General features: G+C 41.8%; 1 protein-coding gene across 1 annotated transcript in view; it reads left to right on the top strand.

Annotated features, from left to right (window-relative positions):
- Window positions 1–1,844: 1,844 nt before the first annotated feature.
- The window catches only part of LPCAT1 (lysophosphatidylcholine acyltransferase 1), a 65,485-nt gene continuing 50,149 nt past the window's right edge, over window positions 1,845–17,180 (top strand). Inside the window, exons 1-3 of the mRNA XM_083866410.1 lie at window positions 1,845–1,976; window positions 7,573–7,715; window positions 9,233–9,447. Coding sequence (XP_083722536.1) covers window positions 1,860–1,976; window positions 7,573–7,715; window positions 9,233–9,447 — 475 coding nt within the window. The 5' untranslated portion in view covers window positions 1,845–1,859. The remainder of the gene's footprint in view (window positions 1,977–7,572; window positions 7,716–9,232; window positions 9,448–17,180) is intronic.

The following is a 17,180-nucleotide window of genomic DNA, read 5'->3' as shown; positions in this document are numbered from 1 at the left end:
TGACCATTGATTCTTCTTTTATGTTCTTTTCTACCATTTTAAAAAGCTTTATCACAGCAAATCTTGCAGATCTTTTTGACAAATTGATAATATGTTCAGAATGTACCATTATAAGAGACTTCCTCCAACACCACAATGTTCTGGCAGGTCCTTCCCGCACCACTTGATCTTTAATGTCAAGAGCCACACACCTTGTTCTACTCTCAGTTCCCATTAATACACACTGCAATGATAGTTTGTACATCCAACAGCCAGACTGGACACATTGCACCTTATCTGTAACAGTTTGCTTGATGTGATTTTTAGACAACTTTTTCTAAGATACAGGCTCTCATTCCAGAGACATGGCTTGTATTCCTGGAAAATCTGGCAGTAAATTTGGTCTGTGCATTTGGCTGTTTGAAAGTGTTAATTTTACTAAGCAGTCCAGATGACATTGCAGTTGCTCTCACAGCAGTTTACTAAGTTACCATTTAGCACATCCATAGATTTTATTAACGGTGAGTTTATCTTGGATCTCTGGTAAAAATCTTGAAAACGCTGAGCCTGCAGAAACTTGCACACCTCAAAACCATGAAGACTAGCCTCTGAAAACTCTTCTGATCTTTCAGAATTCAAAAACTATTTCTCTATCTAACACATTCACTGTTCAACAGCATTAGCCATTAGAAGTACGTATGGTATTAACCAAAGGACTCAGAGACCATTTTGCAGATCTAAGCCTACTAGATTAAAACCAGAGGCCATCATGTTTCTGCAATTACTTTTATCAATTTACCTGTGTTACTGGATAAGGCTATCAGAATTGTTCTGTAAGTCGAGGTGATTGACATTAAGGATATCTCACTTATTTCTTTATCAATCCATTTTCGTATCTTTTTTCTACTGTTCTGCCTGTAGTTTATGTTAAAACAGTCAGGAACAGTACAGGTCATCCAGCTTGGTCTTTTGAAAATGGACAGAACACGAACGATTTTCTTTACTTCTCAATAACTCACTTTCCATTTAAAGGTTTATGAAGCCCCAAATTCAGCTACTTCCTCAGCCGGGTCTGCCAAGATCCCCACGGTGCAAATTAGCCAGACTTCATTAAAAACTGTCTAGCTTTGCTTGGAACAGAGCTTTCCCCACGGACCCCACCGACTGCAGCCCCGTGATGCCAGCACAGCCCCTGCCCTCCCCAGGTGCTGCGGGGATGCTCCTCCCGCCCCGCCCCTCCCCAGCGGCGGCCCCTCAGGCCCCTCAGGCCCAGCTCCGGCCCGAGCGGCCCCTCGCCCCTCCTCGTGCCCCTTTTTCTCTAAATTCTCCCCCGCTGCCCAGCAGCAGCCCCGTTCGGGGGTTGGAGCGAGGTGCGGGCACCTGGGCGGCGGTGCCGGGAGCTCCCCGGGCCGCCCCCGCCCCATTCCCGCCCCATTCCCTCCCGCTCCTCCTTCTCCCGCGGGGGACGCGGCCCCCCAGGAGCGGGCGGTGCCCCCGGTGCCGCCGGGCGGGGCGGCGCTCCCGGCATGCCCGAGGGGCCGCTCCGAGGGTGGGGAGGGGGCGGAGGGAAGGAGGGCGCTCGCCCACCGCGCCGCCGCTCCCCATTCCCGGGCGCTCCCCGTTCCCGGGCGCTTCCCATCCCCACCCGAGGCGGCGAGCGGCGCGCAGCCCAGCCGCTGTAGCGGGCGCGCAGGGCGCATGCGCGGTGGGGCGGGCGGGGGCCGGCGTTGAGCGGGGAGCGCCCCGGCCCCGGTGCCGCCCGCACTCCGCTCTCCGCGCTCCCGCCCGGCGCCGCTGCCCGGGACCGGCGGCTGCCGCTCGCAGCCCGCGCCCTCTCCCGCGCCGCCTCCGCCCGTTGTCCTGCCCTGCCCTGCCCCGCCATGAAGTTGAGCGGCCGCGGCCGGGGATGCTGCGCGGGCGGCAGCCGGGAGCGCGGGCCGCCGCCGCGGAGCCCCTTCGTGCACCAGCTGCGCTTCGGGCCCCTGCAGAAAGCCAAGGTACGGGCGTGCGGGCCCCGGCAGCCGCCCTCCCTCCTCCTTCCCTCCTTCCTTCCCTCGCCGCCGGCTCCTTCCGCGCGTCCCCCGCGGCGCACCGGCTGCCGGGCCGCCTCCTGCGGCGGGCGGGGGCTTTGTGAGGCGGCGGGGCCGGGCAGGGCCGGGAGCGGGGCCAGGCGGGAGCGGGGCGGCCCCGGGGGCGCCGGGCCCGGGCGGGCGGGGGGCGGCCGGGATGCTGCAGCGCCGGGCGTGCGCCTCAACTTGGGCTCCCATGCCTTCTGCAAAGGGGGGAAAAAATAGCTGTTGATGGGGTTTTTTTGTTTGATTGATTGGGGTTTTTTCAATGGGTTTTTGAGGCGTTTTGAGGTTTGGGAGTGTTTTTCGTTTTTCTGTTTTTTGGGGGGCGGTTTGTGGTGGTTTTTTTTTGGTTTTTTTTTTTTTGTTTGTTTGTTTTTTTTGGGTTTTTTTTTTTGTTTGTTTGTTTTTCTTTTTTTCTTTTTTTTTTTTTTTTTTTAATGGGGGTGGGGGAGCAGCCCTGCGGAGCCGCTCTTTTTCAGCGTGGAGTCAAGGAAGGTATTAACCTGGGCCGAGACGTCCCAGTGCAAGGCGAAGTTTTGCCCCTGGGTAAATAGTCCCTGCGGCGTAATTTAGGTGTTGTGCAGGTAGCGGTGAGACTACAGGAAGCGGTATTAAAGTGCAAATTTGCAGTTGCGTGGCTTTTTATTTCATTGTTTGATTTTAGGGGGGTTTTTTCCCCCCTCCGTGCCCCTGCCTTGCCTCGCACAGTGAGCAGTGAGTGGCTGGGTATTCAGAGGGCATGGCCTTTGTCTGAGGCTTGCGGTGAGATCTGGGTCACTTGCTGGAGGAAGACATAATGTCACAGGCTCACCTAATGAGGGGCTGGCCATTTCTGCCACTTCCATCACTGTCATACTTCAGCTTTGTAAAGCTGTTGTTTTGGGAGCCTGACAGCCTTCAGTACCTGTTAACATTGCAAATTATGATTCGCTGATATTGAACCTCTTGGGTCAAGGCGCTTTAGATCCAGCTTTGATTTGCATTCGAGTGAAGTTTGTTGTTGCACTGCCCTGTTGCTGCCTGGATGTATAACACAAGATATGGATGTCCTGACTTAAAAAAAACATCAGAATGTGCCTCGTGTTACATATCAGACAGCCCAGGAATTTATAGTACACTCCAGTGGAAAAGGTTTTTGTGTTCTATTAAGTTGCCCAGTAGGTATTCAGTGGTTGCTCATAAATTGTCGCTTGAGCTGGAAAAGGGAGAAAAAGTTTGTGTAATTTGCTTCATTTAATTTATATCTAGATCTTTCTCAATAAATTGCGTAGTTGTAGAGATTCCCTTTCCATGTACCATACTTTGTTCCTGAAGTCATGGTTAATATGCAATTAATGAGGTAAAAGTCTTCTTTCAGGGAGCAGAGAGAAGCAAAGATAGCACATGTTCATTCATATGGACTAGGATTGTCTCCAGTTATAACAACTAATGTTGCTTTCTACTTGGTTATTTATAAGAAATTTTAAAAATACTGCTGGGAGAGGAGAACTGATTCTATTTTACAGTTTTTGCAGTATTGAGTCTCACAGGAGCTACTGGCATTGCTGACCTGATGTTAAACCTGATAGACCTTGAGGTGCTTTGTCAGGGAAGTGACTGGTTGTAGAAGACACCTGCTTTCTGCCCTGTTCCTAGGTGTGAGATGTGAGCTTTGCCAGTGGATTTCAGGGGTTTGTTATTTACAATGAAGATGAGGAGACGTGTTTAAACCGCTGTAGTTTGTCACAGTGCACAGGCCAAAGGAACAGCTCCTCACCAAAGAGTGTGTCTTGGACTTGCTTTTTAATCGAGCAGTCTTTCACTGATCTATGGCAGCACAGAGTTCTTTAACCCAACCTCCCTTCAGTCTTACTGCTGCACTTTTATGCAGGAAAAAGCCTGTAAGCTGGCATACAGAACTGTGGTAGATTTTTTTCTTCGCCTTAGTCATGCTTTTCCAGCCTCTTCACCGATTAAAAGTTGTGCTTTAGACAGAAGCTGTTGAAGCAGAGCTGTGGAACTGCTCCACTTGAGAAGAAATGCCCCCCAGGTGAACTACAGAAGTGTGTGTTCTCCTCTGTGTGCCTTGGAGAGCTCGGTGTGAACTAAGGCAGCTGAACTCACTTCCTGTTCAGCTGTAGGCATGTCTTGTGTCACAGGCTTTTCTGTCTGTCCTGTGAATCTAACGGGGAGTTCTGGGATTGCACAGGCTGTCGAGGAAGGTTAGGAATGTAGGTACAAGAAGTAGGGAATGCAGGGGACAGGGAAACAAAGAGTCCTTTGTCCGGTGGTCTGGTGTCTGTTGCTGATGGCCTGCCAGATAGCCCCGTTATCTTCGCTGCAAACTGGTCCTGCACTCTGCAAGAGGTTAGATTAGCTTTTTGTTCATTAATGTAGCTCCAAGTAGATGCTTTTTAGCATGTTCAGCCCGAGACTGCGGGAGTGAAAGAAAGGTAGAAAGTGAGAGGGTAAAACAGCCACGAGGAGAAAGAACAACAGTAAAAAATCCTTTTGACTATCAAGGAACTGTTCATGTCCTCTTTCGTTGACCTTATAAAACTCTGAGATTGCAAGAGCGTAAAAGCAGTAAGACTGTTTCAGAACTGAGTCTCATCAGTAGAAATGATGGCTATTTTACTGTGATCTGAGGGTGACAGTAGGAGTCATTCTTGAAGCTACCTGTTTTATTTCAGAACTATAATAAAAAAAAATCTTTCTGCTAGAAAGACAGACATGATTTTGTTAACCATGGGTTTTGTTCATACTAACATCTTCTGGGCACCTGTCATGTAAGTCCAAGCTCTTGATTCTTGTTACCACTGCAGAACAGGCAGAAGCATTACTGGAGCTGTCACTAAGCATCTGTAGCTTTTTTCCCTGCTACTTCAAAACACAATATCATGCCATTTTCCTTTCTTCCAGTGTTTCTGGTCCTTTTATTTCACTGGTGCTGGTGTTCATTTGGTGCCTTGGTGAGCTGATTTGGCTCATTAAACCAGCATATCATTGTGTTTTTGTGTTCTGATTATTTTCTTTTGCTGGGATGGCTGTGTTTTTTCGTGCTAATGAGCTATATTGGCTCATTGCTAGCTCACTAAAGTGCTAGAGCTGACTCAAGGGGAGGATTGAGGAGGGAGTGAACAGGACCACTCTTTCACAGCAGTGATCTGTTAGATTGGCTTAGCTGCATAGGAAAATTTCTCCTCCTGTATTTATCTCCATGAATGTGTCTGTTGGGAACTTGCAGAGTAGGAAAGTGACTAGTGAGAGAGTTGTTGAGGGGTGAAATCCTAGCTCCTTCACTGCTGTCTTTGGTGAGTTGAGCTATAGGGATGATAACAGTGAGGAAGTATAGATGTGGGGTAAGATGTCATTTCTATCAGATAAGTGTAAAAAAAAATCAAAACCTCTACCATGTCAAATAGTATTTTGTTTCTCAGTAAGACTCAGTTTCTCAAAGACTGCTTATTTGTAAGAAGTCATGGAAATTTTGTTGGGAAGGAACTGTTTTTAGTGCTATTTCTTACAGTGTTAGTAATTTTCAAGTTGCATTTTTTTCAACTTCCCTGTGCATGAGAGCTATGATAGTGGTTTTCAAGATAGGAAACAGACCTGGAGAAGTGGAAACAAAGGTACTCTGTGATTCTCTTGCTCAGTGCTTAGATACGTAGAACCGGATATTTTGGAGAACTTGAAACTTGAGTTCATATTTTATGCCTTCATGGTGAGGTCATACTTAAATCTGAATGCAGTCTCTCTAAACAAGAAGAACATATGATACCTATTTAGTTGAAGTGACTTGCCTGATATCAGATTTAAGCCCTTCTGATGGAAGAATGGAGATCAGTTTCCCAGGGCTGCCTTCCATTACAAGCTGTCCATAGGTCTTTCACAGTATACACTGCAGCTTCTGAAAAACTAAGTTGGATGCTGTAGACCAGCAAATGTTAAATTAACTGTAGTCAATCCCCTCTTGAGATTTCTTTGGTCATGAGCTGAACCCCTCAAAGTACAACTCTGGGTGGACCTTTAGGGGTTTTTAAATGGATCTCAAAATGCAGGTGTTTACATATTACTTATTCCCAAAGAGAATTCATAATTTTAATGGAAGAGATTTCTCTATGAACATCCTAGATATGTAGGAATGTGATCACCAAACTAGCGTCCACATAAGGTCAGAGCCAGAGTGTATGTCTCCTATATTCTGATCTCTAACAGTGGCCAGTGGGGACAGGATCTTCTCATTTTTTTTCTCTCTGACACCGACAAGGTTGCTGAACATAGATTTTATAGGATAGAAGCTTTCTTACCTGGGAAGATGTCTAAATGCAGATATGGACCAAACTGCTTTTCAAATGTTAGCACCTTTGTTGATTCCTAACCTTCTTCAGAAGGTAGACACACTTTTCTCACCTGCTGAAAGAGGCTGGTGTCACAGCCAAACCTTGTACATTTGGTGCATTTGCTTCTTGCTGGCCCTTACCATCCCTGCTGTTTCTGGAAGACCAAGAGGCCTTTTCTGCACATTTATGGCACCTTTTATGGCATTAGGGATGCAACTTCTGCTTTTATTCTGTGATGGGGCACTAAAATGATTTTAGGTACAAAGGATTGGTACAGGGAATCAAGGGATGGAATACTTCACTACCAGTCACCCACCATTCAGCTTTGCCCTGGAGTAGGAGAAGACTTAGAGGAATGGGAGGGAAGGAGGAGGTGTGAATCCCAAAGGTCTGTGTCTTCACTTGCATTTTATTTCACTTATTTCTTAGTGGCTGGTCCTTGTCATTTTACAAACTTAGAAGGCAGCTGCTCTCATCTCCAGATTGCTCCTCTATTTGCTGCCAGATGTGGTGGTCTTGTCTGTGGATGCAGTGTTGTGTGAATTGGTGTAACTTTGATGCTCATCTGGGAAACTAGCCTATCTAAGAGAAAAAATATTCCTTTTTCTGTCAATTCTGCAAACTAAAGCTGGGTCTCCGTAGGGACTGGAATCCTGTTCTGGAAAGTGAGATCATGATTGTTATGAGACGATGTGCCAGTCTGAACCATTGCTGTAAAATCCAACTGCAGTGGGCTGGTAGCTTAGGGCTTGAAAGTGTATCTTGGGCTTTTCTCCTGCTGTGTGTTCCCTGCACCTACCCTAGATTTACAGATTTGTGCACCTACAGAATGAGTTGGTTGTTGAGCTGTTTTGGGAAGTGAGAGGAAGTGGAAAGTGAGCTGCATGATGACTAGATCTGCATCAGGGAAGAGAAGAATATGAATTAATCTTTCCACAGCAGCCTGGAGATGCATCAGATTAGGCACAACGTGAGACAGCACCTTATGCCTTGTTACTCATCCTTGCCCAGCTATTGTGATATTGAAAAGTGTGCTTTTTTTAACCTTATGTGCCATATCTGGAATTGAATGGTATTCTGCAGTTTCTACCATTAGATATTTTTAAGTTAAGACATGGTATCAGTTTCTAGGAATCACTGACCTTTCAGTCTGAAATTGTGTTGGAATAACGCTTCTTTGTATTATTATTATTTTGCAGATTGCCTTCATGACCTTGACTCTGTTTCCTATCCGACTCTTTTTCGCTGCTTTTATGATGTTGCTGGCCTGGCCTTTTGCATTCATTGCTTCCATGGGATCTGACGAGCAGGAGCTTGAAAAGCCCCTCTCCTGGTGGCGAAAGTGAGTCACTGATGTGGTGGAGTACTAAGAGAATCATTATAAAGTTCAGCAGTATGAAATAGAGGAGATGGGAAACACCTTTTACCTGTCTCAGAGATCTACTTTTGTCTTCAAAAGAAAAATCTAGAAGTTATTAAACATTTTCCTTAGGTGGGAAACTAGAAATACCTCAACTCTTTGATTTTCCAGGTGATTCAAGGACTATTCTCGTCTCTGGTTTCTTATCTTTATTAAGGATGTAGTGTGATGCTTTGTTGTGGCATCTTCAATTGCATTTATTCCTGGAATGTCAACTTCTGCTTGTGAAGCTTGACTCTGTAGAATGTGCCCAGATTTCATATTCTCCATAGTTGTTTTAAACTGCTTCATCCCATTATCTTCTACGCTACGATGAGCTGACAAAACTTGTGTTGATTCCCTGAGGGCTTACCCCATACTTTGGTGCTTACTAAAAGTCTGTGGTTGCTTTGATATTGCAATACTAATTAAGGTAGAATGTAAGACAGTATCCTCCCATCCATGAAAACTGCTATTTGAGGATCAGGGAAGGAGGGGTGTATCACCTCTTCTATAGACCACTTTAAAATTAGGGGCTGGCACTAGCATGAAGGAAGCTGATAATGTTTTGCATCACAGGAAGGAAGGAGGTTGAGAACCACAGAGGCATGTCACTTTACATTTCTTTTGGAGTGATATCAGTACAATAACTAATGGAATAATTGGTTCCTTTCAATCTTGAATACAGTTATTTGAATCTTTTTAGATTCTCCCTTACCCATTTAATCCAATTTTCAGTGTTACCTTGTTCTCCAGCCTCCTTGTATATGTTACAATTTGTGGTGTTTGATTTTTGTACTCTGTTCAAAGTTTCTCTTTTCATGACTGTCAGACAGTTTAAAAAGACAGACAAACAAAACTCCACAAACAAAAACCTTCCCCATCCCACCAAAAAAAAAAAAAAAATCCCCAAGAAACACAATCCAAATCACTTTAGGAGAAGATGACGAAGGGGAAGGAAGTAAAAGACTTCCAGAGTTCTTATATGTATCCTGTAGGCCTTCCTGTATTTGAGAATCTCTGCCCTACATTTGTCCCCTGGTGTTTTTTGGATAAACTTGACATGAAGAATCAGGGTAAGTGAATTCTGGCAATATCCTAATAGCACATTTCAGGACTCAATTTATTAGAGCTTTTTAGGTGTTGCTAGAAAACCTCATTAGGCATTGTGTAGAAGAAACTTAACAGTCATAGTCTGAATTAAAATTAATGATGAACTAAATGCCAGTCTTGGGGACTAGAATGAATTAGTGTTCAGGTATAAAATGAAGTTGAACAGCATCTTACCTTGGAAGTGGTTTTAAACCATCTGAGAAAGAGAAGAACAAAGTATGTGCACTGTTTCACCTCTGTTTTAAGCATCATATCCTATCTGAACTTTTGTCATGCATGTAATTGTTTCATTTCATTATTTTAAGGTGTTCCTGTGGTAACATAACTGTTTTCCTAACTCTTTACAGGATAGTGGATGTTTTGCTGAAAGCAATAATGAGAATGATGTGGCTTGCTGGTGGATTCCACTGGATAAATGTAAAAGGCAGACGGGCATTGCCAGCAGAAGCAGCAATATTAACGGTGGCTCCCCACTCCTCCTACTTTGATGCCATTCCAGTAACTATGACCTTTGCCTCCATTGTGATGAAAGCAGAAAGCAAAGATATTCCTGTTTGGGGAAGTAAGTTGATAGATGCTTCATTTTTCAAGAATAACTAAAAAAGGTTGCTTAGGAAGTTTACTGGGTGTGTATGAGAAAAACTGAAATAGAAAGGAAATTCTGCTATAATATATGGTGAGAATTATTTTTTTGCATTAGACTTGTAACATTTTAAGACCTGCCAGATGGAAAAACAAAGAGCGATGCTAGGGAGAAAGTGTGCAAGTTGGAGTGTCCTCCCAGAAATGTGTTTTAGGAATGTCGTCTGCTCTGAATGCTACCCTGCCTCGAGGGAGTGCTGCTAATCCTTCACACATCGATAAGTTTGTTTCAGGCAGGGTGTGAGAGGTGAGCACAAGGGCAGATTGTTGTGCACTTGGGTTTAGTCATGAGAAAAGCAGATGCCTGAGTTAGTAGTGCTTGAATACAGCTTTGGAATTATTCGTGTAAGTTCTCACAAATGTTTGAGAGACACCTGTGATTTTGGTGCAGTTGTAACAGGCAAAAAATTGCATAACTTTTTGGGCTCGTAGACTTCTAACCAAAGTCTGTGTGGAAGCATTTTGGAGAAACCCACCATCTTGTGTCTAGCGACCAGCAAAGTTCAAAGAATATCCATTTATCATTGTGTAGATTTTTATGTGTAGTAAAATCAAAGAAGATTTTGCTTTGGCCATGGGTAGGACTCTTAAATGTAAAAGGCTGAACAAAAGCTTTGAGTTCCTTTGCAACTAAGTGGAATCAAGCTGTTGCTGCTGACATCCTTTTAAAATTTAATTAGACAATGTGTTTTTAAGGTTGTATTCAAAAGCAGAAGCTGAGAGACAGCCACAAAGGGTGAGTGGTTAGATATGGAATTTTCATTTAAATAATCTTGCCATATAAGGGTCTGCCTGTACGAGGTAAAATTGAGGCCAGATCTGTAGTTGTATCTTAATTTCATTGAATATCTTGCTAATGATGATTGGAAATTTGTGGTAATGAAAAATCTATGTAAAAATGAATAGATACTTTGAACAAAAAGAAAAAGGGCTCAGGCAAGCATGTGTTCTTGAAAACAAGTGTATGCAAACAAGCATAGTGTGAAAACAAAAAGAAATTGAACTCCCTTGTTCAGCACTGAAAGAAGATACTGTTGTGAGACACAACGTTGGCAGTCCTGTACAGCACCGGTGTATCCAGGCCAACCTGGGCCTTAGGAGCAGTCCAGACACAGAAGCAGGGGTTGATTAATCTTCTTTCTCAGGTCACTCAGTTGACTGTTTAATAATTGCTGGCTCAGCAAAATAAAAGTAGTCTGTGTGGAGCTCCCTTTGACTTGAGTGTGGTCTGTCTGGAGGACCCAAATTGGATGAGGTAACTCCAGTCCATATTGTGCTACATTTTATCTGTGATGAAATGGCAGAATGGTATATGCTATAATGGCTAAATGGCTACTTTAGTATCCCATGTAGTAGATTCAGTGGGAACCAGGAGAATCTGTAGGCATATGGAGATTGTAGTTCTCCTGAATGTAACACAAATAATGTGTATCAAGTAGATCAAACTACTTTCTCAATATCTAATTTAATTTTGAGATGACTTTTACATGATTTCATTGAAAGTCTAGACTTCTTACAATAAATTTTAATAATTATTCACTTCATTTAATTCATATGTGAATAAAACCAGTTACAGAAAAAGAGAAAATTTAGTAGTCTGATGGAATATTACTGGAATGTAGAGTGCAGTCAAATAAATGAATGTTTTGTCTTGAATAGCTGTATTTGCTTTATGCTGTATAGCCACAAAAGTTACGTAGTCACTTGTAAACGATTCACAAAAATGCCACAGAAGTGAGACAGGCATACCAAAGGTTGTAACTGGGATTGAGAGTTCAAAAATCATTGTTTTTAGGGCTTTTATATGAGCAACATTAATTACAGCACTTTGTGTTATTTAAGTAAATGGACCTTAAGAGGGAAGTAGTATCACTGTATTGATTAATTTGGCTTAAAAATTAGAGAGAACTTTCCAGTAAAACTATGATTTATTCATCTCTTTTACTGCTTTGAGAGAAGTTTTCTGTGAAGCAAATAGTGCTGACTATCCTCTCCTGTGATCTTGTATTTTAATCCCAATGTTATTTACACATGGACACACATTAAAAAATTTTCATTTTATTGGACCACTGATATTTCATGTTATTGGACTACTGATATTTCTCTTGTGCTTACATGATAATGTGCTCATGTTTTTATTGGATTGCCTGGTGAATTGTCAACACTCTAAGCATTCATCCAGAATTTATCCCAGAGAGGTCTAAATTGTGTTATGTGTTCTTCAGTTTTGTAGGTCTTGCAAACTTGGTATACCATCTTCATTAAGGTTTTGGAGCCAGTCACTGATAATCCTACCCTTGTTATCCTTGGGTCTTGTTAACGGTTATTCTGAATATTCTGGGAAGCTTTGAATAATGTACATTTATTTAACTATCTGAGCAGACTTAAACATGTAAAAAATGAAGTGGAAATTTAAAGATAATTTCCAAGGATAAGGACTTTGGTTGAAGAGTACATCCTCATCCAATATATTCAAGTATGGTATTAATAAATTGGCTTTTTGATGTAATGACGGTGTTTATTGAGACATTGTACATTGTATACCAGAGGGATCAGGTGCTTTAGCAGGCACAAAATGATCTGATTGCTAAATGGTTACTAAGATTGGTTCTGCAAGTACTTTAATAGGCTTCTGGAACTGCTGCCTATATTATTGTACCCTTAGTTTGCCAGTCCTGGAATATTAAGCTTCTGATCCACTTGAAAGTCCAGATGATTAAAAGCCTGTTCTTTATGGGATTGGAACTACTCCACAACTATGTTTGCCTATGAGGGTTTTATTGCTGCCTAACTTGAAGGCAGCTCTCCTGGTTTGCGAAGTCCAATTTCAGAAGCAAATTTATATCTTGTGACTCTCACAGATATCTTCATCCTTTTTAGAAAAATAAAGAAAACCAGATTTAAAAATGCTCTTTGGTTCTGGGAGAAGAGTTATGAACTCTTCAGTCAGTTGTCAGTAGTGAAGAAAATTATTCATTTGGCACACACACAAGGTTAACAAACTCTGGGGAGGAACTGCTTGCCCAAATATAAACAGTATTTCCATGATCATATAAAAAAAATCAGTATCTGGAAAGTAGAGAATGCCAAACAGATGGAATATGTCATGATGCTGAAGGAAGATGTATGTTTCTGCACAGTGACTTTCCAGGGTTTTGGTAGGTTAGAGATGTGAACTGTGCTGGACCACTTAAATCTTACTGTGGGAAAATGACATGTAGGGATCTGTTGTACCTTACATGGTCTGAAGAAGTCAGATCAATTTATCAGTACAGAACCTTAAGCTTTCCTGTTTTGTCTACCGAATCCCACTTCAAGTCAGGAGAAGGTTTGTGCATAAATTCTGGATAGTTACACTTCACTGTCTTATATTTGGCTGTTGAAGCACCCTGGATAAAAGTAGTTTTTCATTGCTGATTGGTCCTGCTGCAGAAATGCTTCAGTAAGAAGGAAAAGGGATGCATCAGTAAATGTGAACTGATGGGGACTTTGGACCACTTTTACGATTTGAACATTTTCAGTGGTCTGAACTTTTAGAAACTAAATATAAGTGAAAAGTTAATTTAAACTTCTCAACAAATCTAATGCCACTCTGACAAGGAGAGAGAGTTGATACCTGTGAAATGTACAGGATGATATGTTACCTTAAGTTTATGAAGGAGTAGGAGGTAATTTGTGTTTGGCAGAATACAGCAGACCTACAGAGAAAGGGAGAATCATACAGTGCTATAAAACCATCAATTCTGTTGTAGATGTTTTTTTCAACATCTAGTAAACTCGTGAATTTTGTTCAAGCTCATTTTCTGAACGTGCATTACAAGCCTTTCTCAAGCATCATGACTAAAAGATGAGAATAAGTAATTCAGGGGAAACCACTTATGCTTAGGTTGCTGGGAAGGTTTTAATCTCAACGCTTAAAAGGTGCCAAATTACCCACCAGCACTGTTGTGCAACCTAATCCTTTAGTCCTGCATCCCAAGTGCCTCCCACCCCTTCCAAAGCACACAAGGAAGAGAATTGTGGTAGACCCATAGTTATTCTGTGAGAATCTTGCATTGAAACACATCTGAGATTCACTAAAATAGTCCTTAAACACCTTATGGAAAAACCTGTTCTAAGGTGAAGACATTACAGATTTCTTCTCTTTTATACACTTGTAAATCAGGGGCTTAAACGCTGAGGTCACCAGGATGAATGCCAACATGCTATGCTATGTTGGCATTGTAGCCTGCCTTGAGTGCACACTTGGGCTCCCCATTTCTGAGGAGCATCTTGAAGTTGTTGCCAAGCTTATCTGTTTCATCTTCTTTAAAACCCTCTGTTTCAAAGTTCAATGTTTCCTTCAGACTGTGGGCACACAGATGGTCCTGCAAGATTTCAGTCTCACAGAAGCTGAGAGATTTAAAATACTTGTCACCTGTATATTATAGGTATGTGTTTATCATTTGGCTTGGAGTCCTGGAAAATTCTATAAAAATTACTTCTCATTTAAACTGATGCTGGAATGCTTAAACCATCACTAGTTAATATCATTTATTGAAGTTACAAACTGCAGTATATAGGAAACCTTCAAGCCAACTGCTGCATGCTTTAAATACTTTTCAGATTGGCAGCAGAAAGTTAAAATATAAAACCACATCATCATACAGATATTGTAGGTGTGAGAGCAATCTCTGAGGTAAAAAAACAGTCTTTGTCCCTCAAGAAGTCCTTAAAGGAAATAGGTGACATTTTGAAAGACCAATCCAAAGACCACAGAATTTACTTCTGTTAAAGCTAAAGAGGACACCAATTATTTACTTACAGTGCCCACTACTGACCTTTCCTTGTCCTATAGGCTGCATTGTTTCCTGCCCTTCTCTTTGGAAGTAGGGAGAACTTTCCCATTAATACTACCTCTATCCCATGAATATTTGACATGCCTTCAGTCAGGTGGTCCATCTGCCAAGCATTTAGTCAAACTTGGAGAAATTGTTCTTGATATGCATTTTTCATCAGTGGTTGATTCAGACTTGAGTCAAATAATTATATTATATATAAGTATATATAGATTATAAGATACTACCACTAGCTTTGCAAATCTCTTATAGAGTATCATGACTATAAAAACACTTATTCTGCAAGAACAATGTAATTCCAAGTCCAAAAGATCCTAATTTTGGTTAAATTAAGTTTTGTGCATTAATACAACTTCGTGGTTTTGGTGTGTGTGTTCTTGAGTTTTTCCATTTTTAAGGTCTCTGTATCCGTGTAGTTATTGTAATTTAAGGTCTCTGTATCCAGGCAGTAATTGTAATCTAGAACCTTAATGGTTTTCTTCCACTGTAACTTTCAGAAGACTTTCAAGCCTCTTGCAGATCTCTTTTCTCTATAGAAAAGAGCAGTTTTCATATTAGATATTACTTGGTTAGAAAAGTTGAGTTCAGAACCTTGTGAGCATGTACATTTTGAACATGCTCTCTTGAAAACTAAGCCCAAGATAGCACTTTTCAAGTTTTATCCTTCATTAGTTTTGTACCCCTAAATACAGAATGCACAACATGGCTGCTGCTGTTAGAAAAATAATTGTATTTTTTAACATACTAGAAAAAATTGTATTTTTTAACATACTAGTTTGTGCAGTAATTAGTGTAAATGGTTATCCCACTGCAGGTTACTTATACAGCTTACCTCCATGTTAAAGGCAAGCAGAGTCAGTTGTGGTGCCTCTGTAGGGTTCCCTTAGTGTCAGGGAGTGTAGTGATGGAGTTTTGTTTTGTTTGGGAGAAAGGCCAAGTGAAAGCCTCAATTTCAGCATTCTCTACTTTTGCAGCTGTCACTTTGTTTGTTGCTGATTCTACAGTGGTGAAAATGTAACTGCCCACTCAAAAAATGTGTGTATGGATACATTTTAGAAGAGTTGTATGTAGTGCCACATTGCTGTTCCATAGCTTTTTGTGTTCTCTGGTGCCTTGTGGAACTAGTGTAGATGTTGCCAGTATAAATGATTTGCCACAATACTTTCTGCTGTTGTCTGTTATACAGCACTTTGTGTCTTGAATTGAAACAAGGTTTCCTCACAGATTCTTGCCTGCAAAGAGAGAAAATAATTTTTTCCCTGCTGTTGTCCTAAGAAGTTTAAAGACACAAACTGTATGTGTTCAGCTTATCAGGAAAAAACCTGGTTTTGCTTATGCATTGAGCTGAGGCTGAAATTGATTGCATGAGTGTTACGATTCTGAAATCAGTTGGAGCTGCCACCCTGCTATTAATTAAAGCAATACTGAGTTTTTGCAGGCTCTCTTTAAAAAGGCTGTTTTGAGCAACTTTCAGTTGGTTAGACTGTCTGTGGCATTCTGGCTGCCCTGAGAGGCAGAGTTTTAATGATTTCCTGGCAGCAGTATTTAAATTGCAGGTACCTGTCTAAGAAGGTAGAATAGAGCATGTCAGCTGTCCTCAGGACTCCTTGTATGATCTGAAATTGGGAATGAGAGTGACTAGATGAAATTGGACTGACACTGCTAGAGAAAAAGCTGGAATAATGACACTCACAAGATCAGTTTTGTGAATTGATGGATTGTCTGTCATTGCCCACTAGATTTGATAATTCAAGGGTGGTTTTAATGGAGTGAGGGGAGCTGGGCAAGCACATTTTTCAGGATCTCTGAATGCTTGAGCTGTGGTCTTCACTTTCTGGTTACAGCCAGTCTTGGACAGTTAAATTGCTGAGCAGAGAAGGATATGATTATGTTCTGTTTATTGAACATGTTGCAGAGTTCTACTTGTTTCCTTTAGTTCCTCAGTATGCCAGCTGTCTGGAGCATTTTATGCATTCACTTCTGGTTTGACTTTGCCCTATTTGCCCTAATAGTCCTGCCTAGTCCTTACATCTCACAGTACCTCAGGTACTGTCTCCCTGTGTTTCAACTTGACTTCTGACCGCAGTCTCAAGTTGGCTGCCTATTTGGTATGTTTCTCAGCTTCTCTTTACAGACCTTTGGCCCTGCTCCTGACTTTCTTGCACAGATCAAATTGGTACAGCCTTTGAATTTTCAGATTTGTGTGTTTACTGAACATGAAAATATATGGTGAGAGTAAAGGTCTGCATAGCCTTGTGCTCTGTTTTCAGAAGTGGTTAAGAAAAGACTACAGTTATACTTCCCTTGGTGTGTATTTTCAGCTTTTTACTGATGACTGAGAGTTTCAAATTTACTTAAATTATTGGACTTAACCACTAAGGACATGGTAGCTGGGTCTCACAGGATCTTCAGTTGCTGCTTAATATTAAAGCAAGAATTCTGTCAGCTTTTTAGTTCAATGTCTAAGGGAGTAAGGCTTAGTATAACCACCCTAATAGGCTAATTCAACAGGCAGGACACATCCATAGGAAGCTAAAATTTCAGTTGTCTCTGTCTTTCAGCATACCATACTACTTTTTCTTTGCACAGAGGTATGTTGCTGTTTGTGATGCTGGCCGTTTGTAAGATAACTCACCTTGTGTTCTTCTGGAGCTTAGTAACATTACAGTAACTTGCTTTAGGAAAGGTTGTGACAGTAAAGTTCCCAGGTTTACACCATTTTCCTGTACAAATACAGGCAAAGTTTTCAGATACAGATGACATCAGTGTAGTCTCATGTTTTCTATCACACTGCCCAAAGAAAAATCTGTCTGCT

Source organism: Zosterops lateralis (assembly GCF_965231275.1).
Source record: "Zosterops lateralis genome assembly, chromosome: 1".
Lineage (NCBI taxonomy): Eukaryota > Metazoa > Chordata > Aves > Passeriformes > Zosteropidae > Zosterops > Zosterops lateralis.
Note: the sequence above shows the minus strand (reverse complement) of the source record. Positions and strands in the feature narration are given on the sequence as shown.